The sequence below is a fragment of the Diuraphis noxia genome, unplaced genomic scaffold, assembly GCF_037042655.1.
Source record: "Diuraphis noxia isolate RWA-SAM2 unplaced genomic scaffold, SU_Dnox_SAM2 contig0005, whole genome shotgun sequence".
Lineage (NCBI taxonomy): Eukaryota > Metazoa > Arthropoda > Insecta > Hemiptera > Aphididae > Diuraphis > Diuraphis noxia.
In genome coordinates, this window is record NW_028301715.1 from 17453913 (window position 1) to 17479970 (window position 26058).

General features: G+C 28.1%; 2 protein-coding genes across 2 annotated transcripts; both read left to right on the forward strand.

Annotated features, from left to right (window-relative positions):
* The first annotated feature begins 1117 nt into the window (after positions 1 to 1117).
* On the forward strand, positions 1118 to 2067 carry LOC149054992 (uncharacterized). The gene is made up of 2 exons (XM_089229479.1): positions 1118 to 1430; positions 1517 to 2067. The coding sequence occupies exons 1-2, from the start codon at positions 1118 to 1120 to the stop codon at positions 2065 to 2067; spliced, it is 864 nt and encodes a 287-aa protein (XP_089085605.1).
* Positions 2068 to 2997: 930 nt separating this feature from the next.
* Positions 2998 to 3666, forward strand: LOC107171244 (uncharacterized). Its single transcript, XM_015521471.1, has one exon. The coding sequence runs from the start codon at positions 2998 to 3000 to the stop codon at positions 3664 to 3666; it is 669 nt and encodes a 222-aa protein (XP_015376957.1).
* Positions 3667 to 26058: the final 22392 nt, after the last annotated feature.

Here is a 26058-nt window from a genome sequence, read left to right on the forward strand (position 1 = left end):
AGCCCGGTTGAATAGATGAAAATAGCCAATCAATTTCACTCAAAATATGTGTAGGATTAGTTATTTATTTACTAAAAATTAAAAACTATAATTGGAGACTTCTGGATTGATAGATTCTTTCAAGGCACTGTAATAACATTATTCAATAATTGGACATCTGAAAATTAAAATAATACTTTATACCCAAACCAATGTATATAAATTATATTATCAAATTATACATACCTAATATATGTATTACTTATGAGATAGGTAACTGCAAAATAAAACATCAATAAATATTAAGTTAAACAGACAATCAATATTTTTTACAGCCTACTTAATATGTAAACTACCTATTTTTTTTTTGTAACTAAATTTTTTGTAAGTTTAGTAGGTATTTATTTTATTTATTTATTTTGGTTAAAATAAATATATTTTGAAACATGGCAAGTTAAATGATTAAATGAAATATAAAATAATTGCTAAAATTTAGTAGGTACCTGGTACCTACTTGCTATGCACAAAATATATTCTGGTAAATACACATTGAATAATAAATACATAGGTATAACTACCTATATTAAACTTTTTAAAATTAACTATAATTAGTTATTTAAATATACCTAGGTAGTCTACTTACTTCACACAACCATGAGTAATTTGTTGGTACCCAATTATCCCTCTTCATTTTTACCAGCCACATTTTCCTTCTGGCAGCATCTTTAGGAAAATGTTTCATTAGAAATCCTTTTTTATTTGAATTTGTGCATCCAACGGCTGCACACCCAGGCATTTTTCGAATTGTAATTAAACTATAGTGCATATTATAAAGTGTATATTATTTTATTTAATACACTAAATAATTTTATTATATATATTATTATTTTATTTTATAAATACCTACATATTACACGGTATCAGATAGGTTGATTACCTGTAGTTGATAATTTATGTTTAACATACAGGTATACTGAAAATTATACTTACAAAAATTAAAGCAAACTTCGAAAATTATTATACTCAAACGATTTAACAAATAATAACAATTAAATACATATAGTAAATTGTTTTTAATTTAAAAAACTTATGATTGTGTATGTAAAAGCATCTTATCAAAAATAAAAGTAGCCAACTAATGGCGGTAAAATATTTCGTCCAATCAGAGCAATACTCCGTATGGCCACACTCTCTCTATCAAGGCACTCTAGATTTAACTAATGAATTATTATGTCTACAGCGTGAGCTGAGTGGTTTGCTGGAACGTGGTGGGTTCAAGCTACGGAAATGGGCAAGTAACTGTCCAGCCATTCTAGAAAATGTACCGTTGGAACATCGCGTCACACAGCTCCCACTACATGATCAATCAGACACAGCCATCAAATTATTGGGTGTTTCGTTGAATGCCACTAAAGACTCATTTTCTATACAAGTTCATACTATGGAAATAAGTGGATCTGTCACTAAACAACAGATATTATCAGATATTGACACATTTATGACCCTTGCGATTGGCTCTCGCCCTTGATCATCGTAGCTAAGCTGCTGTTGCAACAACTGTGGAAGGAACAGGTTAGCTGGGACGACCAGGTCTCAAAGGCACTTGCTGCGGCTTGGCACTCACATCGTCCACTGTATGAGCATTTAGCATCTTTAGATATATTGCACTACATCAACACATCGAGGGATCCAATCATCGCATATGAAATACATGGCTTTTGTGACAGCTCTGAAAAAGCTTATGGTGCCGCTGTCTATGTTTTCGCCAAGTCAGATATTCTAAAATCAACCCTACTGGTGTCTAAGGCTAGAGTAGCACCACTGAAGAAGGTTTCCATTCCATGGTTGGAATTGTGCAGTGCTGTGCTTTTGACTCAACTCATACAAGCTCTTGTTCCATCACCAAATATCAAGGTTGAACGTATACATTTGTGGAGTGATTCGATGGTAGCCCTTCACTGGATTGCGGGAGAATCTTATCGCTGGACTACGTTTGTGGCCAACAGGGTGACCCAAATTCAACAAATGACACCAACAGCCACCTGGCGACATGTAGCCTCTGGAGACAACCCAGCGAATGTGGCATGAACTGATAACCTGTGATATGTGGTGGCAAGGACCTGTGATTGATGAAACTAGTTGGCCTCATTCAACATTACCAACTCTTGCATCCATACCTGAAGAACGAGACGAGACTACACAAGTGGCATTACCTACTCTATTAGTAAGTGATCTGCTGCTGCATCATTCTAATCTAGAACGATCTTTAAGGGTGACATCTTATGTGTTCCGTTTTATCAGAAACTGCCGTATACCTAAATTTATTCAGAAGAAAGGGAGCCCACACGTCGGTGTTGCTGAACGTAAACACGCACTTTGTTTTTGGATAAAACATGTCCAACGCGTTGAATATCCTGCTGAATATGACTATCTACGCCGAATGGTCCCCATTAAGAAGTCCAGCCCGCTTAGTGATAAGAGTCGGCTGTCGATTAGACCACTCTGCTCTTTCTTATGAGCAAAAGCATCCGATGATTTTACCCAAGACTCTTCATCTCACCGAGTTGATCATATGCCAAACACACATTCAAAACTTACACTCCAGCCTAAATGTTACTATGTCTATCTTTCGCCAAACTTATTGGATAATACATGCTAGATACACTATCAAGCGGATCATACACCAGTGCGTTAGCTGTCATCGTTTTCGATCGATTCAGAGTCAGCAACTTAAGGCGGATCTTCCATCATCTCGTGTCAGTATATCACCACCATTTACGCGTTGTGGGATTGACTATACCGGTCCGTTCATCACTCGCCTACCAGCGGGACGCACCAGAACTACATACAAGAACTATCTGGCTCTATTTGTGTGCCTCACGACAAAGGCTGTACATTTGGAACTGGTAAGTGATCTGACCACCCCTGCTTTCATTGCGGCTCTGCGACGTTTTGTTTCACGACGTGGTTATCCATCAACAATTATGAGCACCTAATGCACAGAATACACTGCGTGAAATGCATAAGTTCTTGAATCGTCCAGAGTTCACTGCTCAAATAAATTCTTTTTGCTTGCCTCACAGTATCAACTGGCCATTTATCCCCCCAGACACCCCTCACTTCGGAGGATTATGGGAGGCCAACATAAAGTCATGTAAATCTATTTTGAAGCGAATTACTGGTACTCAAGTGTACACCCAAGAAGAATGGTCCACATTGTTCACACAAATCGAAGCCATCATGAACTCTAGACCCCTGAGTGCACTATCTGTTGACTGCCACGACTGCAACGTATTAACACCTGGACATTTTTTGATTGGACGGCCTCTAATCACTCTACCAAGCAAAGATTACTCCACCACTCCATCCAACAAGCTGACAAGATGGAATCTTCTACAACAACAGCAACAGCGTTTCTGCAAGTTGTGGTCGTCGGACTATCTGCTAACGCTGCAGCAACGCTCGAAATGGAGAACACCTAACGTGCAATTTCATGTTGGGGATCTTGTCGTCATCAAAGATGAGAATACACCAACCAACCTCTGGCCTTTAGCAAGAATCACAGCAGTACAACCAAGTGCACGCGATCATTTGGTGCGTGTCGTTGCAGTCAAGACTCAAAACTCTTCCTATACCAGACCTATTACAAAGCTCATAAGGCTACCACTACCGCAAGAGACTGAATGAGAATCTCCAAAGCTCATTATTAATATAATTATCGTTTTTGTATATAACTATGAATTTGTTATTTTTATTTTTCAATTTTTCCTTATAAAGCATTTTTTGGTATTCTTATTTTTGAGACTATCGCTCAAGGCGGGCGGTGTTTTGTCAAATGTTAATTGTTATCATCATTATTATTACTATATCGTTACCATGTTCACAAACAAATGCTGTGTTATCATATATGAGAATTAGGACAGGTTAAGTTCTTTTTTTTTGTACAATCAAAAACATACTTTTTTTTCGTCGTGTAAAATAAAATACAGTCCTCTCTCGTAAGAACATTTGGCGTTGTATTTCTTTTTTCCCCCTTTTTTTTTACATAACAATAAAAATAGGCCATCTATGACTACCCCACGGACCACCGGTTTGGAAACACTGATATACAGTAATTGTAATTCATTTAGGTTCATGATTAACCCAAACACTAACTGTTGACTAATGAAGCGCCCAAACTAATTTTTAAAATTCATTAATTAAGAGTTCACTTAAATTTTATACCTTCTCAACAAACAAAACAATAATGACGACGGACATTCTCAATTTCTTATTTTCTTCATGTCATGAATGCATAATTAAATAACATTCTGTAAAAAAAAAAAATATTTAATTCAGTTTAACAACTAAGCACATTAAACTACTCCAAGAGAATATTAATTTTATATCTTGGATTCTCGAACTAGTCCAAAATTACTATTGTACGTGTCAAGATATCATATTGATTAATTTAGAAAGGTAGTTTTATTTTACGTAATTGATTTCACTGTATCGTTATAATATAATATGATAAATTAGTTATTAAAATTAGAATACACATTATAGATATTTGAATGACTATTTTTCTTAAAATCTAGAATTTTTATGGTTATGAATAGCAAATATGCATATTAAATATTTATGAAAAATTAATATACTTAAAGAGTTGTTAGTTAATTAAAAATTATTATTTTCAGTCCGTAATGGTACGTATTATAAATATATTTTATATTACACACTACAAGAACGTTTTCTGTGAAACGTATCATTTAATTTTCTGAGATACTGATAAGAACTAGGATAGTATGATAATCTGCGGACAGCCGTCGAGTGCGGTCACTTTTTTTTTTCGCTTTTTCGTACAACGATATGATTACTGTTTATCTCGAAACAATTGTCTAAGTCCTACAACAACAGATGTGAAATCGTACCCAAAGATAACTTTCAGTTTCCTCTTCACGCATTCTAGCTAGGCCGGGAATGACACAATAATAGGCCGTGACGCCCGGTCACCAAATACTTCGCGCGGCGCACTCACACACCGACCGACCGTGTGTATGTGTGTATATGTGTGTAGCAACTCAAAGGAAGTGGACGGGGTCGCCGAGCAAGACCAGAGAATGCTAGTGTGTGGTGGGTGTGTATACTTAAAATAAAAATAAAAGGTAACACGGTTTTTGGTAATGGAGAATAAAATATAATAATAATCAAATTACGGCCCTTCTGGCCCAACAGATACCTAATAATACACAATTTCGGCCCTTTTGGCCCAACAATAAAATATATAAAAGATAATAGCTACGGCTCCTTTATAGCCCAACAGGTAAAATATAGTTTGGCACAGGCACACAGCTGATAATAATAATAGTAATAATACCAATATAATCCTTAAAATAAAATAATAATATAAAATAACTTACATAATTGTCGGTGCTCTGCTGGCCAGCTGCTACCTAGCTATAATGATAATATATAACAATACACGGCACACATTATATCGATACAGTAAACAAGATAATAAAAAGTGGCGATTCGCGCCTGTGAAGAATATAATTAAATGTGGCAATTCACGCCCTCACAATATAATAATTAGATGGCGCTTAGCGCCTGCACAATATAATAAATACGTGAACCGAACGGGACGATTCGCGTAAGCGAAGTATACAGACAATTAATAATATATAATAATATCTATAGGCGATTAGCGCCTATAACATATAAGTATATAACCAAAAATATAAAAAGTGTGGCGATTCGCGCCCTCACGATTATAGTATAATATAAAACGGCGATCACACACGTATATGATATAATAAATTACAACAATTGCTGCATTTCTGCGTTGATACTATGAAACTGACCTGCCCGGAGGTTTTATTGCAACTAACACAATCGTACCGACGTGAATAAAATATAATATAATAATATAGACTGGTAATTAAGCGGCGGCTGATAGTGCGTCGGCAGGTGACTTCACGGCGACGATAAGAGAGGGATGACATATAAATATAATAATTAAAAACACATAACAGAAATTGACAGAAATTACAGACGGCGCACGTGAATGTATGTGTGTGTGAGTGTGTGTCAGCCGGTGACAAATATAGGCCGTATAATAAGGTGGCTAAGTGGCTGGCTGAAGTGGTGTGAGCACCGGAAGCTATATAATAGTTATTGTAAATATATATAAAAAAAATTTTATTTAGGCGCTAGCAACCGGGAAAAGTGAATATTAATAATATAAACTGTAATACCTACTAATTCTAAAATACTGTATTTAACCAACTACTAAATTATAGATTGTCGTGTCTTAACCAAGGCAACGTCACTTACGTTGACCTTTGGACTCAGATAACTATGCCTACTAATAACAAACCTTCAGTTGCATGCACCGTGCCGCCTATAATTATGAGCAAAGTCGTTAATACGAGTAATATAAACACAGATAACAACCCACAGTCGCAATCAACAACTAATAAACGTTCTCTACCTTCTTCACCGACGACCCCCTCTAACACCGCTAACTCATCCGCTACTACTGTTACCAAGAAATCAAGATTCTTTGTCTCTCCAAATCGCTACTCTGTCCTGGCAGATAATGAGACCTAATCAACAAAATCTTACGATAACAATCCAGTTGAAGTTGACACACAAGGTCAGGGGTCTGTGAACTCTACCACACAAACACAAAAGAAAGTAAATCTGTCGCCACCGATATTAGTTAAAGGCGTAAAAAATTTTTTCGAACTATCCAACGAACTAGCTGTTATAACTGGCCCAGACAGCTTCAGCTTTAAGTCAACGTCTTCGCATCTTAAACTCCAGCTTGACACCCCTGATAACTATCATAAAATAATCCACTTTCTGAAAGACAATGATGCAGAGTAATCATACATACCAATTAAAATCTGATAAAGCTTTCAGAGTAGTGTTATGAAATCTAAATCCATTGACTCCCGTTTCTGAAATCTCAACAGCAATTGAAGAAATTGGTCATTCTGTCAGACAAGTCACCAATATTATTCATAATCAAACCAAAATCCCATTACCACTGTTCTTTGTAGACCTTGAGATTGATGAGAAAAATAGTGATATATTTGATGTCACATACATACTCTACACAAAAATAAAAGTCGAAGAGCCACACAAACAACGTCAGATTACTCAGTGTTTAAATTTCCAATCATATGGTCATACTAAAAGCTATTGCAGCTAAAATCCACGTTGCGTTAAGTGTGACAGACATCATCTCTCCCCGGGCTGTTCCAAGTCAGGCAAAACTCCTGCCACCTGCGCACTGTGCAATGCCAACCATCCAGCAAACTATAAAGGCTGCTCTGTCTATAAAGAACTCCAACAACGACGTCGCCATTCCGTGAGCTCCAAGCATGCCCGTCTACAGCATCCACAACAGCCTCAACATCCTCCAGTTTACCAGTCCAACTACCAGCCAGCCAATCAAGCAACCTCTCACACCACTAATAAACCTAGTACTCGATCATACGCTAATGTAAAAGGTAATGACACCACTCAAAATAATACTGATAATTCTTCAATCAATGTTGATTTCATGCTACCAAATTCTTGGATGAACTTAAATCAATAGTTAACCCCTTAATAACCCTTCTGAACACTGTCATCACTAAACTTATTGAATCCCAAAATGATAAATAATTCATACATCTCTAACTCCCTCCTAATCCTTCTATGTAATGCTAATGGACTTAAAAACCATAGAAACGAACTACTTATCACTCTCCAGGAAAAAAGAATAGATATAGTACTTATTTCTGAAACTCATTTTACCAATACATCCTATGTTAACTTTCCTGGCTACCCATATACTGTGCAAATCCTTCAGACAACTATGTCCAAGATGGTTGAATGGTGTAAATAGGATTGTAGTATGAATAGTATATGCTAATATCCATAGCCAATATTAATCGGTGACATAAAGTATAAATATATAAGCAACGTTTGTAATTAACATAACTATGATCGTCGAAATATTAGTATCATTAATTGCTCTGATACCTACAGTCGACACACTTAAAAATTGAATATACTAATTGGTCGTCATGATCTAATGACACTAATCAGCAGCAACAACGATAAGATAATCTTATATTACGGTAAAATGTTATAACCGTATACGGCGTATAATATTATACGGTTCCTCAAAAAATTGTGATGTTTTTCACTATAAAAAAAAAAATAATTATATAATTTGTAATAGAAATCGAAGAAAAAATCGATGGTACCGCGGACCATCTATGACTACCCCACGGACCACCGGTTTGGAAACACTGATATACAGTAATTGTAATTCATTTAGGTTCATGATTAAACCAAACACTACATTAATCAATTGCTGACTAATTAAGGACCCTGCAAACTAATTTTTAAAAATCATAAATTTAAAGTTCACTTAAATTGTATACCTTATCGATAAGCAAAAAAATAAATGACGACGGTCATTCCCAATTTCTTATTTTCTTCATGTCATAAATGCATAACAAAATTACATTCTGTAAAAAAAAAATATTTAATTCTGTTTAACAATTAAGCCCATTAAACTACTTCAAGAGAATATTAACTTTATATCTAAATTCCCGAACTAGTCCATAATTATTATTGTACGTGTCAAGATATCATATTGATTAATTTAGAAAGGTAGTTTTATTTTACGTAATTGATTTCACTGTACCGTAATATATAATATGATAAATTAGTTATTAAAATTTGAATACACATTATAGCAATTTGAATGACTATTTTTCTTAAAATCTAGAATTGTTATAATTATGAATAGCAAATATGCATATTATCTATTTATGAAAAATGGATATACCTTAAAGAGTTGTGAGTTAATTAAACATTGTTGTTTTCAGTCCTTGGTGGTACGTATTATCAATATATTTTTTGTTACATACTACAAGAACAACCTAAGTTGTTTTCTGTGATACGTATCATTTAAAATGTGAAATTCTGATAAGAACTATTATAGTACGATAATCTGTTTGGAAACACTAAAAATAATTCTATTTTTCACATTTAGGGCAAATTGTCATTAAAAAATTACACATAGTTAGTTTAATTGATGATAAAATTAAAAAATACTTTTAACAATTATTCAAAGTACTTGAGATATGACATGATTAATTTCAGTAAATTCATATTAAAATCAGTAAGACATGATTATTTTGGTGGGTATTCAAAGATTTAGAAAAATGGTAAACATATTTTTTCATATTTTATTCTCTTTTAATGCAACAATATGTTATAGAATAAAATCTGTGATACGTACAACTTGAGCTCAAGATAAAAGATCGATGAAAAATCTTAATAATTAGCCTAACGTATCAATTTCATTGACATTTTGAATATATTCTGCAATTACTTGAACTGTTTATAGAGTTATTCAGATTCCTGTTTTTTTTTTTTATTATTATTATTTCTGTGTGATCCATTATAATACGTAGTTATAATGTAATTTATAAATATTAAAATTGAATTGTTTAAATTATTAAATGATATATTAACACGATATGATGAGCTTATTATATTAGCTGTAACCATTGCGTTTTTGTGACATTGTCAGTTAGGTATTATAGAAGCATATTACAAATATTATAGGTATCATTGTTATTAACTTTGAATCTGTAAAGACATTACCTATTTTGAATGGTGTAAATAGGATTATAGTATGAATAGTATATGATAATATCCATAACCCATATTTATCAATGACATAAAGTTTATATATGCAATGTTTGCATTTAACATAACTATGCACGTCACGATATTTGTATCATTTATTACTGTGATGCATAAATGCATAATTAAATAACATTCTGTAAAAAAAAAAAATATTTAATTCAGTTTAACAACTAAGCACATTAAACTACTCCAAGAGAATATTAATTTTATATCTTGGATTCTCGAACTATAGTCCAAAATTACTATTGTTCGTGTCAAGACATCATATTGATTATAATTTAGAAAGGTAGTTTTATTTTACGTAATTGATTTCACTGTATCGTTATAATATAATATGATAAATTAGTTATTAAAATTATAATACACATTATAGATATTTGAATGACTATTTTTCTTAAAATCTAGAATTTTTATGGTTATGAATAGCAAATATGCATATTAAATATTTATGAAAAATTAATATACTTAAAGAGTTGTAAATTAATTTAAAATTATTATTTTCAGTCCGTAATGGTACGTATTATAAATATATTTTATATTACACAATACAAGAACAACCTAAGTTGTTTTCTGTGAAACTTATCATTTAATTTTCTGAGATACTGATAAGAACTAGGATAGTATGATAATCTGCGAACAGCCGTCGAGTGCGGTCACGTTTTTTTTTTCGCTTTTTCGTACAACGATATGATTACTGTTTATCTCGAAACAATTGTCTCAGTCCTACAACAACAGAAGTGAAATCGTACCCAAAGATAACTTTCAGTTTCCTCTTCACGCATTCTACACAGCCCTTCACCGGAAAAAGTAAATATTAATAATATAAACTGTAATACCTACTAATTTTTAAAATAGAGTATCATACTTACCAATTAAAATATGATAAAGCTTTCAGAGTAGTGTTAAGAAATCTCCATCCATTGACTCCCATTTCTGAAATCTCAGCAGCAATTGAAGAAATTGGGCATTCTGTCAGACAAAGCACCAATATTATCAATAGTTAACCCCTTAATAACCCTTCTGAACACTGTCATCACTAAACTTATTGAATCCCAAAATGATAAATAATTCATACATCTCTAACTCCCTCCTAATCCTTCTATGTAATGCTAATGGACTTAAAAACCATAGAAACGAACTACTTATCACTCTCCAGGAAAAAAGAATAGATATAGTACTTATTTCTGAAACTCATTTTACCAATACATCCTATGTTAACTTTCCTGGCTACCCATATACTGTGCAAATCCTTCAGACAACTATGTCCAAGATGGTTGAATGGTGTAAATAGGATTGTAGTATGAATAGTATATGCTAATATCCATAGCCAATATTAATCGGTGACATAAAGTATAAATATATAAGCAACGTTTGTAATTAACATAACTATGATCGTCGAAATATGAGTATCATTAATTGCTCTGATACCTACAGTCGACACACTTAAAAATTGAATATACTAATTGGTCGTCATGATCTAATGACACTAATCAGCAGCAACAACGATAAGATAATCTTATATTACGGTAAAATGTTATAACCGTATACGGCGTATAATAATACGGTTCCTCAAAAAATTGTGATGTTTTTCACAATAAAAAAAAAAAATAATTATATAATTTGTAATAGAAATCGAAGAAAAAATTGATGGTACCGCGGACCATCTATGACTACCCCACGGACCACCGGTTTGGAAACACTGATATACAGTAATTGTAATTCATTTAGGTTCATGATTAACCCAAACACTACATTAATAAACTGTTAACTAATTAAGGACCCAAAATAATTTTTAAAATTCATTAATTAAGAGTTCACTAAAATTTTATACCTTCTCAACAAACAAAACAATAAATGACGACGGTCATTCCCAATTTCTTATTTTCTTCATGTCATAAATGCATAACGAAATTACATTCTGTAAAAAAAAATATTTAATTCTGTAAAAAAAAAAATATATATATATATAATTTGTAATAGTTATAATTCGCCTAATGTATCAATTTTCAATATATTCTGCAATTACTTGAACTGTTTATAGAGTTTTTCAGATTCCTGGTTTTTATTTTTTTATTATTATTATTTCTGTGTGATCCATTCTAATACGTAGTTTGTAATATAATTTATAAATATTGAAATTGGTTAAATGATTAAATGATATATTAAAAAGGTATGAGCATTCTTAAATTCTGGAATGCTTAAATGACTAACTCAATTTGATCAGAATAATATTATACACTGTATATATTTTTATCGATATTTATAGCAAAAAAAACTAAAATATAGATAATTTAGATAATTTTAAAATTATATATAATTATAATATTATTCATGACCATTGTTTAATAATATATATTTTTTTACAGAACCAAATAGTAAGTATATTTTATAATTGTTGTCATATTTCTACATTCTAATCTTCTGGAATGCTCAAATGACAAATTTAAAATTAATCAGAATAATATACACTGTATAAATCTTTATCGATATTTATAGAAAAAAAAAATTTAAATGTTGAAAAATTAAAAAGTCAGTTAACAGCTTATAACAGCTTATTAATTTTATTATTATTATTTTTATTTTCAAGAAGACGGTAAGAAATACATTTTGTATCTGTTTGTCATTTCATTCATCTTGATAATACATTTATTATTTAACGTTAGAATTTTTTACTTTTAACCCCCAAAGTACCAACAACATTCACTTTCTGATCGAACTATTTACTGAAGTTAAAAATCGAAGCACTATTCCTGCCCAAAAACGTAATGACAGACTCAAAATAAATAAAAACACACATCATTTGTAGTAATATTCCAGCAAGAGCCAGCCTGCATTATCATTATCATTATCATTATTTTTATTACTCAGTTAGTTCTACGGACAGACGCAACGCGACAACATTGTGTCCGCCGCTCCGTCGCGATTATTATTCATACTTATTGTTTTATTGAATTGTTCATTAATCGTCTTATTAACATTGTTTTCTTAAGTGTTCATTAAATAATAAATATTGTGCTATTAAATCGATATTACTGTTTGGTATTTAATCCTGACACCTTATTTTATGCCCTCTACACATTATAAAATCAACACTTCCCTCGCTCCGCTCAAAATCTAAAATGTTTAATATATATTATTATAATATAACCCGCAATGATAATTAAAAATTGATGATAATTAACTTTGAAATAAGTCTATCATAACAATTTGCTCATTATTATCATTTGACAATAGTTTATTTCTTCTTAATCTTTTGATCGAATAATCACTTTAGATACAATTTTTAGATAATTTCAAAATCAAATATAATTATAATATTATAATAACCATTGTTTATTAATATATATTTTTTTACAGAACCAGAACGTAAGTATATTTTATAATTATTGTCATATTTCTACATTCTTATCTTCTGGAATGCTCAATTGACAAATTCAAAATTAAACAGAACAAAATCGTTATAACAAAAACTAATAATGATTGTATGGAGAATAGAATATACTTATATAAACATTCGGTGCAAATTTCAAGTATCTATGGTCATTTGTTAACGTTACATCAAAAACCAAAATCGATTTTGTCGAAAATTGATAGTGTGTAAAAATTACCGTTTATACCTAAATTTTTAGCTTTATTATTCCAATTATTTAGAAAAATATTGACAATTTTTACTTTTAACCCCCCAAAGTACTAACAAGATTCACTTTCTGATCGAACGATTTACTGAAGTTAAAAATCGAAGCACTATTCCTGCCCAAAAACGTAATGACAGACTCAAAAATAAATAAAAACACACATCATTATAAAATCAACACCTTCCTCGCTCCGCTCAAAATCTAAAACGTTTAATATATATTATAACCCCCAATGATGATTAAGAATTGATGATAATTAACTTTGAAATAAGTCTATCATATCAATTTGCTCATTAATATCATTTATCAATAGTTTTTCCTTCGTAATCCTTTGGTTTATTAATTTTATTATTATTATTTTTATTTTCAAAAAGACGGTAAGAAATATTATTTGTTTCTGTTTGTCATTTCATTTTTTTTTTTAATAAAATATTTTTAACGTTACCTAATAAATTTACGTGAAGGATATATTTCTTTCTCAAATATGTTTTTTTGGTCTATTGGGAATTATAAAATAAACTTTTTGTATGGTATGTTGTCAAAACTAAAATTTAAAAGCTTATAAAAAAAACCAATCTGACAAAGTATTTCTTTTAATTTTCAATTGCTATTGTAAAAAAATGTTAGGAGCCTGGTATTAAATTTTCCAATCTTAGATTTAAAAAGAAAAACTTTTATGAATATCTATGTATGTAACAGCTTAAAACAAATTATTAATATTATTATTGTCATTTTTATTTTTAAAAAGACGTTAAGAAATACTTTTTGTTTCAATTTGTAATTTCATTCATCTTTATAATACATTTATTATTTAACGTTAGAATTTTTTACTTTTAACCCCCAAAGTACCAACAACATTCAGTTTCTGATCGAACTATTTACTGAAGTTAAAAATCGAAGCACTATTCCTGCCCAAAAACGTAATGACAGACTCAAAAATAAATAAAAACACACATCATTATAAAATCAACACCTTCCTCGCTCCGCTCAAAATCTAATACGTTTAATATATATTATAATCTACAATGATGATTAAAAATTGATGATAATTAACTTTGAAATAAGTCTATCATAACAATTCATTCATTAATATCATTTCTCAATAGTTTTTCCTTCTTAATCTTTTGATCGAATAATCACTTTAGATACAATTTTTAGATAATTTCAAAATCAAATATAATTATAATATTATAATAACCATTGTTTATTAATATATATTTTTTTACAGAACCAGAACGTAAGTATATTTTATAATTATTGTCATATTTCTACATTCTTATCTTCTGGAATGCTCAATTGACAAATTCAAAATTAAACAGAACAAAATCGTTATAACAAAAACTAATAATGATTGTATGGAGAATAGAATATACTTATATAAACATTCGGTGCAAATTTCAAGTATCTATGGTCATTTGTTAACGTTACATCAAAAACCAAAATCGATTTTGTCGAAAATTGATAGTGTGTAAAAATTACCGTTTATACCTAAATTTTTAGCTTTATTATTCCAATTATTTAGAAAAATATTGACAATTTTTACTTTTAACCCCCCAAAGTACCAACAAGATTCACTTTCTGATCGAACGATTTACTGAAGTTAAAAATCGAAGAACTTTTCCTGCCCCAAAACGAAATGACAGACACAAAAAAAAAAAAAAACAAAAACACACATCATTATGAAATCAAAACTTTCCTCGCTTATCTCAAAATCTAAAATGTTTAATATATATTATAATCTACAATGATGATTAAAAATTGATGATAATTAACTTTGAAATAAGTCTATCATAACAATTCGTTCATTAATATCATTACTCAATAGTTTTTCCTTCTTAATCCTTTAGTTTATTAATTTTAAACAAATTATTAATTTCATTATTATTATTTTTATTTTCAAAAAGACGGTAAGAAATATTATTTTTTTCTAATGTCATTTCATTGTTCTTTTTAATAAAATATTTTTAACGTTACCTGATAAATTTACGTGAAGGATATATTTCTTTATCAAATTTGTTTAGTTAGTCTATTAGGAATTATAAAATAATCTTTTTATAACGTATGTTGTCAAAATTAAAATTATAATGCTTAAAAAAAAAAAAAACAAGCTGACTAAATATTACTTTTAATTATCAATTGCTATTGTAAAAAAATGTTAGGAGCCTGGTATTAAATTTTCCAATCTTAGATTTAAAAAGTAAAACTTTTATGAATATCCATGTATGATAATTTTAAACTTTGCCGTAATTTTTAAGTATTTGATCAAAATTTGAACTTAAATGCGTATAAAAAATATCATGCCTATGTATTTTCAATATTTTCCAACTACTAATGTCAAAATGTGGTAGAGTCCTTGCATTGAATTTTTTAATCTTTAATACCCAACAAATAAATTTGTATCAATATTTATAGAAAAAAAAACTAAAAAAAATTAAAATGTCAGTTAACTGTTTAAAACAAATTATTAATATTATTATTGTCATTTTTATTTTCAAAAAGACGTTAAGAAATACTTTTTGTTTCAATTTGTAATTTCATTCACCTTGATAATACATTTATTATTTAACGTTAGAAGTTTTTACTTTTAACCCCCAAAGTACCAACAACATTCACTTTCTGATCGAACTATTTACTGAAGTTAAAAATCGAAGCACTATTCCTGCCCAAAAACGTAATGACAGACTCAAAAATAAATAAAAACACACATCATTATAAAATCAACACCTTCCTCGCTCCGCTCAAAATCTAAAACGTTTAATATATATTATAACCCGCAATGATGATTAAGAATTGATGATAATTAACTTTGAAATAAGTCTATCATATCAATTTGCTCATTATTATCATTTGTCAATAGTTTATTTCTTCTTAATCTTTTGATCGAATAATCACTTTAGATACAATTTTTAGATAATTTCAAAATCAAATATAATTATAATATTATAATAACCATTGTTTATTAATATATATATATTTTTTACAGACCCAGAACGTAAGTATATTTTATAATTATTGTCATATTTCTACATTCTTATCTTCTGGAATGCTCAAATGACAAATTCAAAATTAAACAGAACAAAATCGTTGTAAAAAAAACTAATAATGATTGTATGGAGAATAGAATATACTTATATAAACATTCGGTGCAAATTTCAAGTATCTATGGTCATTTGTTAACGTTACATCAAAAACCAAAATCGATTTTGTCGAAAATTGATAGTGTGTAAAAATTACCGTTTATACCTAAATTTTTAGCTTTATTATTCCAATTATTTAGAAAAATATTGACAATTTTTTACTTTTAACCCCCCAAAGTACCAACAAGATTCACTTTCTGATCGAACGATTTACTGAAGTTAAAAATCGAAGAACTTTTCCTGCCCCAAAACGAAATGACAGACACAAAAAAAAAAAAAAACAAAAACACACATCATTATGAAATCAAAACTTTCCTCGCTTATCTCAAAATCTAAAATGTTTAATATATATTATAATCTACAATGATGATTAAAAATTGATGATAATTAACTTTGAAATAAGTCTATCATAACAATTCGTTCATTAATATCATTACTCAATAGTTTTTCCTTCTTAATCCTTTAGTTTATTAATTTTAAACAAATTATTAATTTCATTATTATTATTTTTATTTTCAAAAAGACGGTAAGAAATATTATTTTTTTCTAATGTCATTTCATTGTTCTTTTTAATAAAATATTTTTAACGTTACCTGATAAATTTACGTGAAGGATATATTTCTTTATCAAATTTGTTTAGTTAGTCTATTAGGAATTATAAAATAATCTTTTTATAACGTATGTTGTCAAAATTAAAATTATAATGCTTAAAAAAAAAAAAAACAAGCTGACTAAATATTACTTTTAATTATCAATTGCTATTGTAAAAAAATGTTAGGAGCCTGGTATTAAATTTTCCAATCTTAGATTTAAAAAGTAAAACTTTTATGAATATCCATGTATGATAATTTTAAACTTTGCCGTAATTTTTAAGTATTTGATCAAAATTTGAACTTAAATGCGTATAAAAAATATCATGCCTATGTATTTTCAATATTTTCCAACTACTAATGTCAAAATGTGGTAGAGTCCTTGCATTGAATTTTTTAATCTTTAATACCCAACAAATAAATTTGTATCAATATTTATAGAAAAAAAAACTAAAAAAAATTAAAATGTCAGTTAACTGTTTAAAACAAATTATTAATATTATTATTGTCATTTTTATTTTCAAAAAGACGTTAAGAAATACTTTTTGTTTCAATTTGTAATTTCATTCACCTTGATAATACATTTATTATTTAACGTTAGAATTTTTTACTTTTAACCCCCAAAGTACCAACATTCACTTTCTGATCGAACTATTTACTGAAGTTAAAAATCGAAGCACTATTCCTGCCCAAAAACGTAATGACAGACTCAAAAATAAATAAAAACACACATCATTATAAAATCAACACCTTCCTCGCTCCGCTCAAAATCTAAAACGTTTAATATATATTATAACCCCCAATGATGATTAAGAATTGATGATAATTAACTTTGAAATAAGTCTATCATATCAATTTGCTCATTAATATCATTTATCAATAGTTTTTCCTTCGTAATCCTTTGGTTTATTAATTTTATTATTATTATTTTTATTTTCAAAAAGACGGTAAGAAATATTATTTGTTTCTGTTTGTCATTTCATTTTTTTTTTTAATAAAATATTTTTAACGTTACCTAATAAATTTACGTGAAGGATATATTTCTTTCTCAAATATGTTTTTTTGGTCTATTGGGAATTATAAAATAAACTTTTTGTATGGTATGTTGTCAAAACTAAAATTTAAAAGCTTATAAAAAAAACCAATCTGACAAAGTATTTCTTTTAATTTTTAATTGCTATTGTAAAAAAATGTTAGGAGCCTGGTATTAAATTTTCCAATCTTAGATTTAAAAAGAAAAACTTTTATGAATATCTATGTATGTAACAGCTTAAAACAAATTATTAATATTATTATTGTCATTTTTATTTTCAAAAAGACGTTAAGAAATACTTTTTGTTTCAATTTGTAATTTCATTCACCTTGATAATACATTTATTATTTAACGTTAGAAGTTTTTACTTTTAACCCCCAAAGTACCAACAACATTCACTTTCTGATCGAACTATTTACTGAAGTTAAAAATCGAAGCACTATTCCTGCCCAAAAACGTAATGACAGACTCAAAAATAAATAAAAACACACATCATTATAAAATCAACACCTTCCTCGCTCCGCTCAAAATCTAAAACGTTTAATATATATTATAACCCGCAATGATGATTAAGAATTGATGATAATTAACTTTGAAATAAGTCTATCATATCAATTTGCTCATTATTATCATTTGTCAATAGTTTATTTCTTCTTAATCTTTTGATCGAATAATCACTTTAGATACAATTTTTAGATAATTTCAAAATCAAATATAATTATAATATTATAATAACCATTGTTTATTAATATATATATATTTTTTACAGACCCAGAACGTAAGTATATTTTATAATTATTGTCATATTTCTACATTCTTATCTTCTGGAATGCTCAAATGACAAATTCAAAATTAAACAGAACAAAATCGTTGTAAAAAAAACTAATAATGATTGTATGGAGAATAGAATATACTTATATAAACATTCGGTGCAAATTTCAAGTATCTATGGTCATTTGTTAACGTTACATCAAAAACCAAAATCGATTTTGTCGAAAATTGATAGTGTGTAAAAATTACCGTTTATACCTAAATTTTTAGCTTTATTATTCCAATTATTTAGAAAAATATTGACAATTTTTACTTTTAACCCCCCAAAGTACCAACAAGATTCACTTTCTGATCGAACGATTTACTGAAGTTAAAAATCGAAGAACTTTTCCTGCCCCAAAACGAAATGACAGACACAAAAAAAAAAAAAAACAAAAACACACATCATTATGAAATCAAAACTTTCCTCGCTTATCTCAAAATCTAAAATGTTTAATATATATTATAATCTACAATGATGATTAAAAATTGATGATAATTAACTTTGAAATAAGTCTATCATAACAATTCGTTCATTAATATCATTACTCAATAGTTTTTCCTTCTTAATCCTTTAGTTTATTAATTTTAAACAAATTATTAATTTCATTATTATTATTTTTATTTTCAAAAAGACGGTAAGAAATATTATTTTTTTCTAATGTCATTTCATTGTTCTTTTTAATAAAATATTTTTAACGTTACCTGATAAATTTACGTGAAGGATATATTTCTTTATCAAATTTGTTTAGTTAGTCTATTAGGAATTATAAAATAATCTTTTTATAACGTATGTTGTCAAAATTAAAATTATAATGCTTAAAAAAAAAAAAAACAAGCTGACTAAATATTACTTTTAATTATCAATTGCTATTGTAAAAAAATGTTAGGAGCCTGGTATTAAATTTTCCAATCTTAGATTTAAAAAGTAAAACTTTTATGAATATCCATGTATGATAATTTTAAACTTTGCCGTAATTTTTAAGTATTTGATCAAAATTTGAACTTAAATGCGTATAAAAAATATCATGCCTATGTATTTTCAATATTTTCCAACTACTAATGTCAAAATGTGGTAGAGTCCTTGCATTGAATTTTTTAATCTTTAATACCCAACAAATAAATTTGTATCAATATTTATAGAAAAAAAAACTAAAAAAAATTAAAATGTCAGTTAACTGTTTAAAACAAATTATTAATATTATTATTGTCATTTTTATTTTCAAAAAGACGTTAAGAAATACTTTTTGTTTCAATTTGTAATTTCATTCACCTTGATAATACATTTATTATTTAACGTTAGAAGTTTTTACTTTTAACCCCCAAAGTACCAACAACATTCACTTTCTGATCGAACTATTTACTGAAGTTAAAAATCGAAGCACTATTCCTGCCCATAAACGTAATGACAGACTCAAAAATAAATAAAAACACACATCATTATAAAATCAACACCTTCCTCGCTCCGCTCAAAATCTAAAACGTTTAATATATATTATAACCCGCAATGATGATTAAGAATTGATGATAATTAACTTTGAAATAAGTCTATCATATCAATTTGCTCATTATTATCATTTGTCAATAGTTTATTTCTTCTTAATCTTTTGATCGAATAATCACTTTAGATACAATTTTTAGATAATTTCAAAATCAAATATAATTATAATATTATAATAACCATTGTTTATTAATATATATATATTTTTTACAGACCCAGAACGTAAGTATATTTTATTATTATTGTCATATTTCTACATTCTTATCTTCTGGAATGCTCAAATGACAAATTCAAAATTAAACAGAACAAAATCGTTGTAAAAAAAACTAATAATGATTGTATGGAGAATAGAATATACTTATATAAACATTCGGTGCAAATTTCAAGTATCTATGGTCATTTGTTAACGTTACATCAAAAACCAAAATCGATTTTGTCGAAAATTGATTGTGTGTAAAAATTCCCGTTTATACCTTAATTTTTAGCTTTATTATTCCAATTATTTAGAAAAATATTGACAATTTTTTACTTTTAACCCCCCAAAATTACCAACAAGATTCACTTTCTGATCGAACGATTAACTGAACTAAAAAATCGAAGCACTTTTACTGTCCCAAAACGAAATGACAGACACAAAAAAAAAAAAAAACCAAAACACACATCATTATAAAATCAACACCTTCCTCGCTCCGCTCAAAATCTAAAACGTTTAATATATAATATTATAACCCGCAATGATGATTAAGAATTGATGATAATTAACTTTGAAATAAGTCTATCATAACAATTTGCTCATTTATATCATTTATCAATAGTTTTTCCTTCGTAATCCTTTGGTTTACTAATTTTATTATTATTATTTTTATTTTCAAAAAGACGGTAAGAAATATTATTTGTTTCTGTTTGTCATTTCATTTTTTTTTTTTAATAAAATATTTTTAACGTTACCTAATAAATTTACGTGAAGGATATATTTCTTTCTCAAATTTGTTTTTTTGGTCTATTGGGAATTATAAAATAAACTTTTTGTAAGGTATGTTGTCAAAACTAAAATTTAAAAGCTTATAATAAAAACCAATCTGACAAAGTATTTCTTTTAATTTTCAATTGCTATTGTAAAAAAATGTTAGGAGCCTGGTATTAAATTTTCCAATCTTAGATTTAAAAAGAAAAACTTTTATCAATATCTATGTATGTAACAGCTTAAAACAAATTATTAATATTATTATTGTCATTTTTATTTTCAAAAAGACGTTAAGAAATACTTTTTGTTTCAATTTTTAATTTCATTCATCTTTGTAATACATTTATTATTTAACGTTAGAATTTTTTACTTTTAACCCCCAAAGTACCAACAACATTCAATTTCTGATCGAACTATTTACTGAAGTTAAAAATCGAAGCACTATTCCTGCCCAAAAACGTAATGACAGACTCAAAAATAAATAAAAACACACATCATTATAAAATCAACACTTCCCTCGCTCCTCTAAAAATCTAAAACGTTTAATATATATTATAATCTACAATGATGATTAAAAATTGATGATAATTAACTTTGAAATAAGTCTATCATAACAATTCGTTCATTAATATCATTTCTCAATAGTTTTTCCTTCTTAATCCTTTGGTTTATTAATTTTAAACAAATTATTGATTTTAATATTATCATTTTTATTTTCAAAAAGACGGTAAGAAATATTATTTGTTTCTGTTTGTCATTTCATTGTTCTTTTTAATAAAATATTTTTAACGTTACCTGAAAGATTTACGTGAAGGATATATTTCTTTATCAAATTTGTATAGTTAGTCTATTGGGAATTATAAAATAAACTTTTTGTAACGTATGTTGTCAAAATTAAAATTAAAATGCTTAAAAAAAAAAAACAATCTGACTAAGTATTACCATTGATTGAAAAAACCTAAAAAAGTTGATAAATTAAAATGTCAGTTATCAGCTTAAAACAAATCAAAATATTTTGATACTTTTACAAAATATAGAGAATGCTTATATAAACATTCGGTAAAAATCTCATATATCTATGGTCATTTGTTTTGAAATTACATCAATTACCGAAATCGATTTTATTATATTATTCAACAGACATAATATCAGTTTATTTGGGATCTTGTATTCAATTTTTTTCAAGTTTATTGTCAGAATCAAAAGTATTTCTTTTGCAATAAAAATTAATTGTCAACAAAGTTCAAATGTTTTATTGTTATTATTATTAGTTATTGCATTTATTAGATATCACGTATGAAAAAAAAAATGTTTATCAGATTAGATATAATTTTTAGATAATTTCAAAATTATATATAATTATAATGTTAATGACCATTGTTTAATAATATATATTTTTTTTACAGAACCAAATAGTAAGTATATTTTATAATTATTGTCATATTTTTACATTCTTCTCTTCTGGAATGCTCAAATGACAAATTCAAAATTCTCATTTAAACGAATATAAACAATTTTTATTTTTATTATTTTATTACTTTACTATTATTATTATTTATTATAACTATTAATATACTATAACTATAATACTTGCTCATAGCTAAATGCATGTCGTAATTTACGTCCAAGTGATTCCTCTGTTTATTTTTATTACATGGAGACTAGAAAATCTTTGCTCACACAAGTTTGTAGTTAAAAATACTAGTAAATAATGTAAGATGATTTCTCGGAGTTTAATATGCAATGTTGCACTTCTGCACCAAAATTACTCAAGGTTCATACCAGAATCAAACATATTTTTGCAGTCAGATAGTCGTTTTGCAGTTGTGTATTATGGGTCTATTTTCCATATGTTTTTTTTTTTTTTATTAAGTTTTGTTTAAATTCTAATATCAGCGTATTGATCGTCTTTGATAAGAGTTTGGATAGTCTGAATCGCTGAATAATTATAAGTCTCAATTTTATTCATACATAGATTAATTTTGCATACAAATTTCATCTTCAAATATAAAAATATTTGCTCTATATTCCAAGGTTTTGTGTTCCAAACCCTGAAGTGTCAAGTTAAGGTTATTTAAGTGATCGAAAATATCTACTAAATAAGCAAGTTGTAATTCAAATTTCAAATCACAAATTTTTTCAAGCAACTCTGAATACATCTCGTTTAAAAATATTATCATTTCTTCTTTTAGTTCATACAACCATTTTCAGCATATTTCCTATTAAAAGCCAGCGACCCTCTGTATGAAAAAATAATATTGTGTCGTATCCGGAGTCCAATTCAACAAAAATGTTTTTTGAAAATACATGTGTTAAGTGTTTTACTTTTCACAAAATTCACTAACTTTATTGCTAATCTCATAACATGAGATAATTCTTCTGGTAATGTTTTTGTAGCTAACGCTTGCCGATGAATGACGTGTGAATAGTTAAAGTTAAAAGATTTTTTCTTTTACTAATGTCGCAAGACCTGAACGACATCCTAGCATAGCTCGTCTTTGAGAGTAGGATGAACTGTATGCAAATTCTACTGTAACTTTGATGGTTTTAAATCATCATTATACTAAGCACAACAGTGCATATCCCAAAAAGAGATCTTATTTCTCAATTTATTTCAATTTCAGTGAATCCATATTTAATATAACTATCATCATATTTCTTCTCCCGTGAAATAATCCTGACCAAGTCCGACTAGGTTTAAAAAAAAATCACTTAACAACACCAACCAAACTATAAACTTTTAATTTCTTTAAAAATTTAATGCGTGGTAATGAAACGAATAACAAGCCCATACTGAATCAATATCCATAACCGGTATTAATCGGTGACAATGGGTCATAAAGTATAAATATATAAGCAACGTTTTCAATTAACATAACTATGATCGTCGCGAAAATAGTATCATTTATTACTACTGTAGAGTTTACACACTTAGAACACTCTTATTGGTCGTCATGATTTAATGACACTAATAGGCAGCAACAACGATAAGATAACCTTATATTATGGTAAAATGGTATAACCGTATACAGCTTATAATATTATACGGTTCTTATTCGGTAATTAGTATTAAAAGTTGTGATGTTTTTCTCTATTAAAATAAAAAAAAAATTTAATTTGTAATATAAATCGAAGAAAAAATCTATGGTACCGGTTTGGAAAAACTGATATACAGTAATTGTAATTCATTTAGGTTCATGATTAAACCAAACACTACATTAATCAATTGCTGACTAATTTAGGACCCTGCAAACTAATTTTTAAAAATCATAAATTTAAAGTTCACTTAAATTGTATACCTTCTCGATAAGCAAAAAAATAAATGACGACGATCATTCCCAATTTCTTATTTTCTTCATGTCATAAATGCATAACAAAATTACATTCTGTAAAAAAAAATATTTAATACTGTTTAACAATTAAGCACATTAACCTACACCAGGAGAATATTAATTTTATACCTGGATTTTCGAACTAGTCCAAATTACTATTGTACGTGTCAAGATATCGTTTTGATCAATTTAGATAGGTAGTTTTATTTAATTGATTGAATTCACTGTATCGTAATATATATAATATGATAAATTAGTTTTTACAATTAGAATACACTTTATAGTAATTTGAATGACTATTTTTCTTAAAATCTAGGATTTTTATAATTAAGAATAGCAAATATGCATATTATCTATTTATGAAAAATGGATATACTTAAAGAGTTGTAAGTTAATTAAACATTATTGTTTTCAGTCTTTAAAAGTACGTACTGTCGATATATTTTTTATAGCAAATATGCATATTAATTATTGTAGCGCCCCAGCATACAGGAGGACGAACGACTGGTGTTGAGGTAGATGAATTGAGGGAAATAAGTATAACAACTTGACTTGTGGTTAATTTTTTATACATTTATTTGATTGCTATGTAAATAAAACAGTTTTACTGCAAATTTAAATTTCAAATCACAAAATTTTTCAAGCAACTCTGAATACTTCTCGTTTAAAAATATTATAATTTCTTCTTTTAGTTCATACAACCGTTTAAGCATATTTTATATTGAAAGCCAGCAAACCTCTGTATGAAAAAATAATTTTGTGTCGTATCCGGAGTCCAATTTAACAAAAATGTTTTTTGAAAATACGTGTGTTAACTGTTAAGTGTTTTACTTTTCACAAAATTCACTAACTTTATTGCTAATCTCAAACATAAGCTAATTCTCCTGGTAATGTTTTTGTAGCTAACGCTTGCCGATGAATGACGTGTGAATCGTTAAAGTTGACAGATTTTTTCTTTAACTAATGTCGCAAGACCTGAACGTCATCCTAGCATAGCTGGAATTCCGTCAGTAAAAAAGTCAACTAGTTTCTCCCACTTGAGATCATGATGTTCAAAATAATTGCTAATGATTTCCATTATATCGATCCCTTTTGACATTGTCTCGAGTACACTTAACAGCAATAACTCTTCTTTTATGGTCTTATCCTCAATGTCTGAAAATCGCAAAAAAACTAATATATAATTTCTTAAAATCTAGGATTTTTATAATATTATGAATAGCAAATATGTATATTATCTATTTATGAAAAATAGATATACCTTAAAGAGTTGTAAGTTAAATAAACATTATTGTTTTCAGTCCTTCTTGGTACGTATTATCAATATATTTTTCGTTACATACTACAAGAACAACGTAAGTTTTTTTCTGTGAAACGT